Below are 14,166 nucleotides of genomic sequence, written 5' to 3'. Positions count from 1 at the left end.
ACTACCACTACTACTACAACCACCACAACCACATCGTCATCACGACCACTACTACTACAACCACCACCATATCATTACCATTACCACTACTACTACAACCACCACTACCACCATATCATTAACATTACCACTACTACTGCAACCACCACACCACCATATCATCACCATTACAACTACTACTACAACCACCACAACCACATCATCATCACTACCACTACTACTACAACCACCACCACATCATCATCACTACCACTACTACTACAACTACAACCACCACCACATTATCATCACTACCACTACTACTACTGCAACCACCACCACCATATCATCATCATTTAAATATTTTTTTTAAAAATTGAGCTTTATATAGTGCAATATCTACTAAATGTGCTCAAAGCGCTTTACAAGGGGTCCTTGGTCAACATTTAACATGTAGGACGGGACATGACGCCTGTTAGGCGATATTACAATTTTTCGGACAAAGACAACTCTGTTAACGGCCAGGTACTCATTTTACACCTGAGTACGGTGAGAGAATGTGAGTAAAGAGCCTTTTCCAAGGACTCAACTATGCGCCGAGCGCGAGGCTCGAACCCAGGACCTTCCGATCCGGAAGCGAGTGTCATACTACTAGACCACATAGCCGCATCATTACCACTACTACTACAAACACCACCACCACATCATCATCACGACCACTACTACTACAACCACCACCACCACCATATCATTACCATTACCACTACTACTACAACCACCACCACATCATCATCACTACCACTACTACTACAACTACAATCATCACCACCACCACATCATCATCACTATTACTACTACAACTACAACCACCACCAACACCACATCACCTCACTAACACTCAGTACTACAATCACTACCATTAGGTTTTGGAGCTTTACTTCATTTGAAATAAGGAAACTTCGGAATTGTATTTGGCATTGTGTTTATATATAATAATATAATTCTAATCATTTATCTATTTAGAACTAGATACTATACAATATGTATGCCAATACCACCCCAGTTCCCCTTTCTTGTGTGCGGGAATTCCTCTTTCGGCATTGAAATTGAGTGTGAGAGAGTCATCACTACACACATAAACAACAGAAACAATTTAAAAACAAGACTATGACACGCAACCACTCACACACGAGGCTATACTATTTATCCTTTTCTCTATATAGAATAGGACAAGACAAACAATAGCTTGACTCTCGCTACACTTCGCATTGATGTTTGTCGTCTCACGAGTTCAACTCTCGGTCGACCTGTCAATATTCCTTTTTGCCTAGGACGTAATCATTAATAGAATGTTGTGTGGTTTTGACCGTGAAGAAAACCTTAAGAAGTCACATTTATATCATTTTAGAGAGATCGTTTTGAATAATTTTGAGTTAAACGAGCGAGCAGCAACTTGTTTTCATGAACGGCCGGTCAGCGCTTGTTTACTATAGTAACGCGATTCCCAGCCAACAGCAAAATGGCGGATATTTTTCTCATCGAGGCCGCTGGTTGGTTAGCCAATAAGAGCACCGTACGGTTTCCATTGGATAAATTCCTTGATATATATATATATATATATATATATATATATATATATTAATATATATATATATATATATATATATATGTGTGTGTGTGTGTGTATATATGTAATCAGTAAAATCAACTCACATTTTATAATGCTCTGAAGTGTCAATTTATTGCGCACTGTCAGAACTACAGGGAATCCATCCCTAATAATAATTGTATATATATTCCTATATTGAATTGGAAGTCGGACGGCCTGCTAGTCGCATTCATCTGATCGAAATAATTTACCGTATGTTTGTTACAGATCATTGTGGATGACGCTATTATAATTGTTATTATTAAATTAAAATTGAGCTTTTATATAGTGCAAAATCCACTAAAAGTGCTCAAATCGCTTTACAAAGGGTCCCTGACCAACAGCAACACGTAAGATAAAGAACGAGACATGACGCCTGTTAGGCGATAATGCATTTTTTCCGACAGAGACAATGCTGTTAAAGTTCAGCTAGCGGGTGGTTGGATGGGAGCATCACCCTTGAATCGTATACCTATGATGTTCGCATGGGTGTACGATCCGATAGTGATGTCGTTTCTTCTTCTCTTTACTAGCCTATCCTGCTTCTTTGGTTTGTGATTGTATTTTTGACAGGGGATATTTTTTTTTTCTGTAAATCCTCTGCCTGTTTGTTCTTGGTTATTTATAATTTAGCTTATGATATCTTTAGGTTATGATTTTGATTGACATTTGTACTATTTTTGTTAGATTGCTTGTTTTTTTGTTTCAGCGGTCTCTCATATAACCTCAATTGTGTTGGAAGAGACCTAAAGCAACAAAAAAAAAAAAAAAAAAAAAAAGAGTCTTTTCAAAGGAGTCAACTATGCGCCGAGCGAGGCTCGAAGCCAGGACCTTCGGATCCAAAAGCGGGTCTCACACCACAAGATCACATAGCCGCATATTGCTATTGTTTTTGTTGTTGTTATTGTTGTTGTTGTTCTTCTTCTTTTTCTTCTTCTTCTGTACTACTACTACTACTACTACTACTACTACTACTACTACTACTACTACTACTACTACTACTACTACTACTACTACTACTACTACTACTACTACTACTACTACTACTACTACTACTACTACTACTACTACTACCACTACTACTACTAGTAGTAGTAGTAGTAGTAGTAGTAGTAGTAGTAGTAGTAGTAGTAGTAGTAGTAGTAGTAGTAGTAGTAGTAGTAGTAGTAGTAGTCGTCATCGTCGTAGTCTTAGTAGTAGTAGTAGTAGTAGTAGTAGTAGTAGTAGTAGTAGTAGTAGTAGTAGTAGTAGTAGCAGTAATAATAATAATTATAGTAGTACCAAATTATGTACAGTTTCTGATTGAAGGAAAAGACGAGATATCCACAGCAGGGCCAACACCCCGGTTCTTCTAGGACTAATCATGCGATTCATTATCAACTAAGTCATACGTCTCATACACGTCGTACTGGGTCATATATGATCAAATGGAGGGGGAACGGTGCTTAAAAAGTAGTGTCATAACATCACCTAATCATGGCATAACGGCATCGAAGTCCTTAATTCTCTCGCGTGCATCATCATTGAAAATCGAATACATTCGATCGATTTTCCGTGTAATAATAATCAGGTGATACAATTGCTACTATTGTCCATTTCACGATATAGAAACCAGGATAAACTCCGATTCCACGGGCCCAATTATCCTGAAGGACTACTTCACCAATATATATATATATATATATATATATATATATATATATATATATATATATATATATATATATATATGTATGTATATATATATATATATAATATATATATATATATATATATGTATATATATATATATATATATATATATATATATACATATATATATATATATATATATATATATTATATATATATATTATATATATTATATATATATATATATATATATATATATATATATATATATATATATATATATATATATATATATATATATAGGCCGTGGCATTCACCGAATTTGAAAGTTGGGTAATTTCATTGAGACGGTTGATGATTCAATAGTTAATCCTTTTATACCATTAACTGTCTCCATAGTTCATTACAACTTGTTGAGCACGCGAATTTTTCATAGAGGTATCTGTGTTTGAGTGAATCTCGTGATAAATGCATTCCATCAATAAATCAATAATATTGTTACCAAAATGCGCAATGAAGTAGAATTCTATTGGACTTTCATTGATGTTGATTTACAGATATATAAGAAACTGATAATATGCTTTTTAAAAAAAAACAAGAATATGATACGTTTAGTTTCTTTTGGAGTTAACTTTACTACTACTATTTTGATGCCGTGAGAACTTTGCGTGAGCGTAGGTCGAGAAATGAATTCCAATGTATTAGTTACTCTAAAAGTACAGATGGACTACGCCTAGCAAACAGTTTTGGCATTACTAAAATATACTTATTGAATATCAGAAATAGCTATTAAGGTCGATGCTATTATTATCATCATCATCATCATCATCATCATCATCATCATCATCATCATCATCATCATCATCATCATCATCATCATCATCACCACCACCATTATTATTATTATTATTATTATTATTATTATTATTATTATTATTATTATTATTATTATTATTATTATTATTATTATTATTATTATTATTATTATTATTATTATTATTATTATTATTATGAATATTATTATTATTATTATTATTATTATTATTATTATTATTATTATTATTATTATTATTATTATTATTACCCTTATTATTATTACCCTTATTATTTGGGTTGCTTTCGTTACTGTCAAAAATATTATTTGCAGAAGCCTCTAAAAGGATTTTTAAAACTTACAAGTTACCCATATGACATATTAAAGTGTATTTGTAAATGTAAATTCATAGCCACCTTGGTTTTCGATTTGCAACAACAACGACAACAACAGCAGCAACAGCAATAATAACAATAATACCTACTACAACAACAACAAAAAATAACAATTACAACAACCACAAATAACAACGGCAACAACAACACCTACAAAAACAACACTCACATACAACGAAAGAAAGGGAAACTGAACTATCCAGATTACAACGGCTCACCCCCCGCCCCCATTTCTCGTCACTTCTGTCATACTATCTATACCAGTCTATTTGCTTTTTTTGTTCTTGTTGCTAATGCATGTTCACCGGCCAATGCACCCTAAATCGTTCTGGCAAACTCGTATCTTCACTTCGTAATAATATAATTCTATTAACAAGACACTTGTTCTGTATCGTTGTTTCGACATTTAATCTTTCGTATTACATTCCTTACTTCATAGTAAGTAGTGGATGGATGAATCATTGAATCATGGAGCGAGACCGTGTTGGAATTTTTTCAAACTTTTGTTTACAAGATGGATGTCCCCGTAAAATGGGATAGTATGACCTGAAAGTACCTTGAAGTAGCTACTTATATTATTATCATGTCGTCGACGCGGGGCTGCTGCGGCCGATGTACATTAACCTGTTATCACCGATGCCCTCCTTTATGAAATGGCTGGGTTCGAAACGACGCAAATCGACATCGTTCGTATTTTGTCTATATCTTCTGTCATTTTTCTCAAGCATTTTTCGGGCCAGGAAAGAATTATAAATGATATTAACGTAGGAAATATTGATAGAATCTTTTTTATTATCAGAGTGGAGTATCATCGTGCAGAAAGAAATCTAATTTTGAAGAGCCATGCCATGTAATTTAGTTTGGGGGGTTTTTCTCTCCCCAAATTTTAAACTTTAATTCACCTCTGATCAACATGAAACCATCACTTTCGTCCACCTATCAAACAAACAGCCTAATGTCTTAGCCTAGAATTCAATGCACATCAAGCACGTTGAGAAAACGATGTCTGTCCTCTCGGGTACGGACCTTAGTCCTTGTCAGCTATATTTGGTGTCCTGCCCGACACTAAAATAAGGTCACTGAGGCTGTCGTCGCATTTTTGTTCCGCTATCTACAAATGGATAAAAACCCTAGCACGACATGTTGCGGATCCTCTCGACTGGTGGGAGATATGAACTGTCGTGTTAGGTTTTTATTATTTCTTTTGACGTTTAAGTTTATATTTTTGAAGGATTGTAAACCAAATAGAAAATAAGACATTACGGAAAAATTCACACCCGTTAAGATAAAAAAAGGAAAAGAAAAAGAACAACAAACAAAAAGAAAAACAAACAAACAAAGGGACCAAAGAACAATTCATCACATCGGCTATAAATTCTTGTCCACCCAAACATTTGTTGGACTCGACAATAAACATTTTCATTAAGATATCAGCTGATTTTCTCCTTGAAATATTTTGTATTACCCAAACAATTATTACGAAAATTTAAACGGACTGTAATCCTGTAGACCGGATACAACAAACACAAGGAACGAAAAGTCTATTGGAATCATCTTAAGATTGATAAATATCATCTTCTGTTATTAAAGGGACATCTAAGACTCAAAATCAACTGTCTTTAAACGTAAGCCTTAGAACTGAATATATTCATTAGGTACTAAGTACCTCAGAACAACGTTGTCTTTTATTTTTCAACAATATCATTGATCATTATTAACAATTTTATCCAATCAAGTTAGAACTGTGAATAAATATAACCATGATTGCATCAGCGATTTTAGAGCTAACAAATGAGGAATTTCTTATTAACCAAGCCTTCGTCTACTCGGCCCTCATCGTCGCTTTCATCGTTGGAGGTATTCACTCTTCCCTTCAACTGTTTTCCATCCCTTCACCGGGAGAATGGTGGTCTAAAATGTGGAACATCTCACTCTTAACAGGTGTTGTCCGGAGGGCGAGCGAGGTTGCCCTTCCTCCCGTGACCCATACCGGTAGAAGATTAAGTTCGGGCGTCAGGACGATGAGCTCCGGAGTCAAAACCGTCAGCAAAATGGTTCTGAAGCGTGGCAAAAAATCGTCATCCAAGAACTCCAAGAACGGCGTGATAAAATCCAAATCACCCATAATCAAACACAGTCTGAAGCATAACACTCACAAACGTCTGAACAAGACGGTAAGTCATAGAGAATGGAATAGCTGCAGGTCTTGGGGTAGGGTGAATTTAATATATATATATATATATATATTATATATATATATATATATATATATATATATATCTTATAATTCTTATATGCTTACAGCGGTGGAAATTGGTCAGCCATAGTATGGAGATGATCTATATTAACTTTCCATGTGCTTGAGGTCATTGGTCACATTGGCAAGTGTGATCAAAGTGAGCCATATAGTGAAAAGTGTTCACAGCTTTTAAAACATCTAACACCACAATTGGTCATTTTGTTCAGCTTGACACATGGGTTTGTTTTCAACTTTCATAATGACAGCAACGTTTTTACATTTATTGGGGAATGGCCAATCGTTGTACAGCAACAAATCATTTTATCGATGACTAGGTTGGACGAAAACATGAATATAAATCGCCCCCGTTGAGAATATCACTTGATAATTGTTTCGGACATGGGGACACTGAAATTGTTTGCCAATCGAACTTCCACTGGTGGACAGAAGATCAATTGCTGCGTCTTTCATACCCCTATATCTGTTTTCTATGTTTCTTTCTGTCTTTGTCCCGAGAGGGGGAACTGTCGAATGTATAGCGTTAGTTTTGGGGGATCATTTTATTTTCTTTGTAAATCATCTCTCTGTGATGTAATATTATCTTTTTGTTTTGTTTTGAATCATGGATTGTAATCATTTTAGTGTATTCCTCTTAGTGGGGACCTGTGCTGGTGTCTGGATGAGACCATTAGCTGATCTCAAACTAAGTACACAGTTCCCTATTGTAACCATTCCCCTTTGTCTTACTTTTTCTTGTATGGTTTTAATTGTAAATCTAGAATATTTTAACAAATAAGATTATTTTCAAAGTATCAGTTGAATGTTTTTGAAAAGTGCCTTATTCAGAGATAACGAAATCAGAACCGATGTAGGGGCAGATTCCTTACACTCTGGCGTTTTGGAATTCTAACTTTTTTCCCAACGCGCACTCGCAAGTTCATGCTGGGAATTAATTGATCATAGTCAACGGAAATGCGCTATGTAATCGTTCTTACTTATTTATTGGCTACAAGTCGCTACGCCTCACTCACGCCTCACCAGATTCCATCTTATTATGCTCTGTATTATAAGCCTGTGTCCCATAAGTTATCTACTTTCAACCACACGGTATTATCTTCGCCACCCATCGAGAGCTGTCGCCTTTTTTATATGTTTTTTCTTTGTCATTTACAAGGTTCATTTTAGGTGATATTATGTGCCGCTTCCGTTTTTATCAGACTTCAATAAACTAGAAGTAAAGATAAAGGGAGTAAATCTGACTCATGAATGAACAACACAAAACAAACAACGTTTCGGCCCTTGGCCTTTTTCAAGTAACCACAGAATACATATAATATGTATTATGTGTTTACTTGAAAAAGGCCAAGGGCCGAAACGTCGTTTGTTTTGTGTTGTTCATCCATGAGTCAGATTTACTCCCTTTATCTTTATCTCCATTTTATTGACTCATTTAGGCACCTCTATTAGTTTCAATAAACTAGCCTCCTGTTTGTGTGTTGTTGTTTTGTTTTGGGGGATTTACGGCGCTTGAACACTTGGGTCTTCCAGTACCAGTAAAAAAAAATAATAAAGGGAAAGATGCAGAACTGAAGTTAAAAGCACCATAGAAAACCGGTTGTAAAAAGGGAACAGAATATTCTACGATCGATCTATTTTGTTGCTAGTTTGTTGATTTTGTATATGTTTTGTTTTGTTGTTTTGTTTTGTTTTTACGGGGTGCGGGGGGGGGGGGGGGGGGGGGGGGTAGGGATTTTACGGCGCTTGCGACACTGTTACTATTAGGTCATTTCAGTGACAGTAAAATGGAGGTTAATAGAGAGAAACGTAGATTTGGAGCACCAATGTAAAAGCAAGACAAGAAGGCCTGATTCTAACGGGGAACAGATTTTATTTCCACGAGTAATCCACCAATGCCACCATTTCGACATTACCTAAAAGTACCAACCAGCCCAAGCAAACAAACAGGAGACTAGTTTATTAAAGTTTATCCACTAAGCGTGCTCATTGCGCTTTACAAGGGGTCCCTAGCGACGTAACATGTAGGATGAGACGTGAGGAGGTATTACATTTTTTTTCTCGACAATGGGGCCAACAGAGACAACACTGTTAACGACCAGATACTCATTTTACGCCTGAGTTCGATGAGATGAGTAAAGACCCTTTTCCAGGGTCTCATATGGGCCCGCTCAGAGCGGGAGCCGAACCCAAGATATCCCGATTCCAAGGGGAGGGTCATATCTCCAGACCAATAGCCGCAAATTAATTACTATAATAGTACATTTGAGATAATTTGCAAGGAAAAACAATATCATCTCTCAAAAAATGGTACTATTACTATATTTTTACTACTACTACTACTACTACTACTACTACTACTACTACTACTACTACTACTACTACTACTACTACTACTACCACCACTACTACTACTACTACTACTACTACTACTACTACTACTACTACTACTACTACTACTACTACTACTACTACTACTACTACTACTACTACTACTACTATACTACTACTACCACTACTACTACTACTACTACTACTACTACTACTACTACTACTACTAACTACTACTTATTATTACTGCACTACTACTACTACTACTACTACTACTACACTACTACTACTACTACTACTACTACTACTACTACTATAATAATAATAATAATAATAATAATAATAATAATAATAATAATAAATAATAATAATACAGAGTAGTAGTAGTAGTCGTAGTAGTAGTAGTAGTAGTAGTAGTAGTAGTAGTAGTAGTAGTAGTAGTAGTAGTAGTAGTAGTAGCAGTAATATTATATTGGTGTTGTTATTATCATTATTGCTAGATATTTCGCTAGCGTTTGACATCATCGACCGTTATATAATACCTACTTTAAAAACTACTTGAGGTATTACTACCGATGGTAGATAGACCAAGTTGCAAAGAAAAGTTGCTCCCGACGATTTGCCACCAAACAAGCCAAGCTGCTCATCTTCCCTTCTATCATTTTTACATTAGGTAACCTACCAAATTGATTGCGCTTGACAATAAAAGCATAAGGTCCCGTGATGGTGTATGTCAGGTTTAATTTCAAGTGCGTCAACGATAGAGATTGGCGCATATCGATATCAGTATTTGGTACTTCTTAAAACTCGAGGTCTAAGTCTAGGATAATTTTGCCGCTTATTCGATACTTGTCATTATGAGAAGTATATTAAAGTGTAGGTTTTTAAAACCCTTTTTGTTCTCCAGACAGATTTTTGAAAATTCTAAAATGGAATTATACAAACTGTTATCGCGAAGCAATGTTAAGAGTAAAAAAGGTAAAGTAGGGGTAAGAAAATGACAACCGTTTTTTGCCGTTTATTGAAATACCCCCCAAAATATATTTGGTTATCAAGAAATAAAAATGAATAATCAATACCCCAATCAAATGAGAACAAGATAATCTTCAGAGGAATAAGAAAAAAACCCAACCAATTTACCATACACTTTATTTATATCATATACAAACGGAGGTAAATGAAACCAGAATAATAACGATGTAAAGTTAAATAATAATAAATAAAATTGGTGTTAAGATTGTTAGTAGGTATACTTGAATATCGATCAATTATGAATTTGCTAAATCAATAGCATCGTCGATATTGCTCAGTATCGAGTAGTGCCCATCACGCCTTAGTCAATGATGCAGAAACAGCACATCCAGTCACGATGCATTACTCTGTGAAAAGCCTGCGTCTATTATTTCACTGTCAAAATTTCAAGACCGGAGGTCCGATGGAGAGAGACATAAGCTATAATTAAGCCATTGACATACAAAGCAGCTCAACAGGTTACTGTTTTTCTAGGCGCGCCGCACCACCGCCTCTTGTCCTCCCTCCTTCTTGAGTCTTTTCATAATAAGAATGTTAAACCATTATTAAAATGACTCACTTTTTGGTCAGTTGTTGTTGTTTGGGTTGGGTTTGTTTTTTTAATATTAAAAAAAAATAGACGAAATGATTTTTTTTTAAATGGGTGATAGATGAAGCCATTTTTAGTACACGTTTCTGCACGTCTTACACAATTAGTGATTTATGATGGGTCGTGGCAACTCGACTTGGCTCTCTTTGACCTGGAGTCCGAGATTCTATAGTTTGAACTGATTGCTGAAATATTGACTTTAAACCCTTAACCCTGTTTCGGGTGGTGGTGGTGGTTTGGGTGGGGGGCGGGGGGGATCCTCGTCTGGATGATGAAATTGACGTCACTCAGCTCTTTGTTATTGTATTTGGACAGCGATTTTAATAATTAGTTCTCACTAAATTCTATCAATCAGACTATAAACCAGTGATGATACTTTTCCGCGGATCCGCGGAAATCCGCGGTTTTCTTTCCTTTCCTCGGTTTTCCTCATCAGATCCTCGATCCGCGGATATTTCCTTCATTTCCTCCTTTTACTTTTTTTTAATTAAATCTTAAAATAAGCCTTTTTATAAAAAAATATATATTAAAATTTGGCACTCACTTTTACTTGACCTGGGCGGTTTATATTTGTAACTCAAGAAGACATTCCTTACTTTCGGTGTGTGCAGGTTTCAGGGTGATGTTTTCGTTTTCCAGACTTTTTCTTTTTGACTTTTTTGTGAGAATCATCACTGATAAACGTTTAAGGCCACACATAGTTTGTGTGTTGGTATGTTTATCCAACTGGCGGATGGTGTGAGTATTTTAACTAAGTACAAATTCCGGAGGTCCACTTGATGTCAAAACATCAATGTTAGTGGGCAGGGAGACACTTACCGTGACGTCTGTTCCTTTATAACTGTTTTCCAACATCTTTGGCTTGGAATGGGATTACTTGGTTTTATCCTGGCCCTGGCCGGATACCCTAGCTGTCTGGGAGGGAAACAGTCAAATGTTTAGTTTGAGTTTTGGATGATGATATTATTTTTCTTGTAAATCAGCTCTCTATTTGCATTGTATTTTAATTGTTTTACACACACACACACACACACACACACACACACACAATTATATATATATATATATATATATAATATATATATAATATATATATTATATGTATACATTGTACACATTTGAGTGTGTTCCTTCTAATGGAAACCTGTGCTTGTGTCAGGGGTGATAACAAAAAAGACAAGTTCTCACTTTGTTCACAGTTGATTATTGGCTCGCATTCATGTGACCATACCTCGTTCGTTGATCAATAAGTGGTAAGGCACTAAATTATCAAATCAAAACTCCTTAAGTTCAAATCAGCCTCAAATGAATATGCGAAATCGATTTTGATTTAGAATAAGTTTGAACCGATGATCATTCCAAAATATATGAACATTGATTAACGCGATTTTCAGTGCGTGACGTCATTTTATGACGTTTTTGTTGGGTTTTTTGTTTGTTTGTTTTTCTTGCTCACTAGAATAAACTATTCACCGACGACACCAAATTAGGACAATACAATTTCGCGAAGTCCCAGGTTTGAGAGGTTTTGCCAAGATGAGGGTCATTTAAATCGATCAATATTTGAAGGATGAGTTTTCTGACCACATTTTAAATACGTGTTTTTTGGTTTAATTCCAGAATACGAAATTTAACTGGTTAAATAATATGGGAGTGCAATAGAACTTTGTAATAGAAGGCAATGGAAATAACGGTATTTGAGGTTTTTCTGCATCGTCATAGAGTAAAACTGGCGCATACATTGTTGTCTGAATGTTTGTATGTTCGACAATAAATTAGATGCTGGCAACCTATTTAATTCATGGCTTCACAAAATGTTGGCGCCGGCACTGTGTATAGTTTGATGAGTCTTCTATGACTGAACGACTTTCTAATATATTTTTCCGTGTTATTGTTGTGTCTGCGACTTACGCTGCGCTGAATTTAAATGTTTAGGAGTGGGCGGCCTCTTTTCGTAAGCAAAAGTCTCCAGATTCTTTTATAATTACACACATTCCCTCGGGTATTTGTAGGGACAATTACGTCATTTGGGCCAGTCGATAGCGTAATAGTAAAGTACTAACTTTTGATTGCATGATCTTAGGTTCGAATCCATAAATCGAAAGGAACTTACCCTACAGTCATATTTTAGAGACAGTCATATTTTAGAGATAGACAAAACAATGGTATTGCGTACTCACTTGAAAAGACACATTTGCTTACGTATTGTTCTTTGTTTGTTTGTTTTGTTTTTAAGGGTTTTATTGCGCTTGCAACACATTTAGGTCATATCAGCCGCTGGCATGTACGACAGCAATGAAGAACCTCCTCTTGTCCTTAATCATGGCAAGCATAATATTCAACGAGTTCCAAGCTTCGCTTTTTCTTTCACTTTTCTTTCATGCTTTTCTCTTTTTGAAGGGGTAGAGCTCAGCTGGTCGCTGGTTCCTATAAGTAAGTTCTTCCTCTGGGGTCCAATACAGGGCAGAGTATAATATGGTGCCCACTGCTTCTCTCCTCATAATAATAATATTATTATTATGCCTAATCCATCTTCACCTTTTCTCTCTGAGGATGTGTATCACATTATGATTTATAATTCTTTTGATGTAAAGATTCTTTTTTGAAGTCACGTGGTCAGAAGTTTCTGAAGGTTTTATTGTTTTGCTTTATTCAAGCATCGATGACGATTTTGGCTCCACGATTGCTTGTGACAATACTATTCTAAATACGTCATCTCTTAGTCATTGCGGCTATGTGCTCGTGGTTTGACGCTTTCGGATCGGCAGGCCCTGGGTTAGAGCCTCGCTCTGCGCATAATTGAGTCCTTGGAAAAGGTTCTTTACTCACATTCTCTCACCGTACTCAGGTGTAAAATAAGTACCTGGCCGTTGACAGCGTTGTCTCTGTCAGAAAAAAATTGAAATATCGCCTAACAGGCGTCATGTTTCGTTCTACATGTTACGTATTGCTGCTGGTCAGGGACCCCTTGTAAAGTGCTTTAAGCACATTTAGTGGATATTGCGCTATATAAAAGCTCAATATTTATATTTTAGTCATTTGTATGTATTGGTTGTTGAGAGAGTTTGAGAAGAACGTGGTGGTACGCTCAGTGTACTAATTTCTGATTTTATTTTGATTTTTTTTTTTTTTGTTATTGAATTTGAGACGGATAGAATTTACCGCCTATTAATTCCCAGTGGGAAAGGGGACAAACCTTTAATTTTGAATGTGAACAATTGATAGGAATATATCGGTGCAATCTAAATGAAAATGTTTTTTTAAATGTTCTGGCAATGGTTTTCTCCTATATTTGTCCTGTTTTATTTGGCATTCTATCATACAAGTATCTTCAGAAAATTAAAACTTGAACTTTTTTCGATTACACCTCTCAAGTTACATTTGCGTCAATTCCCGTGGCCGTTACAGATAAAATTTTATAATATAGTAAAACTCTAACAATGGTAAAATAAATAGAAAAAATTACAATGGAAATATATATATATATATCTA

At 35.6% G+C, this 14,166-nt stretch overlaps 1 protein-coding gene across 3 annotated transcripts in view; it reads left to right on the top strand.

The window, feature by feature from the left end:
* The window catches only part of LOC144967341 (phosphatidylserine decarboxylase proenzyme, mitochondrial-like), a 58,142-nt gene that overhangs the window by 19,990 nt on the left and 23,986 nt on the right, over positions 1–14,166 (top strand). Inside the window, exon 1 of one of the 3 annotated variants that reach the window (XM_078904438.1) lies at positions 5,620–6,642. The exons of the other annotated variants lie outside the window; for them this stretch is intronic. Within the exon in view, the coding sequence (XP_078760564.1) occupies positions 6,229–6,642 (414 nt within the window). The 5' untranslated portion in view covers positions 5,620–6,228. Of the gene's footprint in view, positions 1–5,619; positions 6,643–14,166 lie in introns of those variants that run through there. 3 annotated transcript variants of the gene reach the window in all.

The sequence above is a fragment of the Berghia stephanieae genome, chromosome 3, assembly GCF_034508935.2.
Source record: "Berghia stephanieae isolate SIO BIC M18660-M18661 chromosome 3, UCSD_Bste_1.3, whole genome shotgun sequence".
NCBI classification, from domain to species: domain Eukaryota; kingdom Metazoa; phylum Mollusca; class Gastropoda; order Nudibranchia; family Aeolidiidae; genus Berghia; species Berghia stephanieae.
This window is presented reverse-complemented; position numbering and strand designations above follow the sequence as displayed.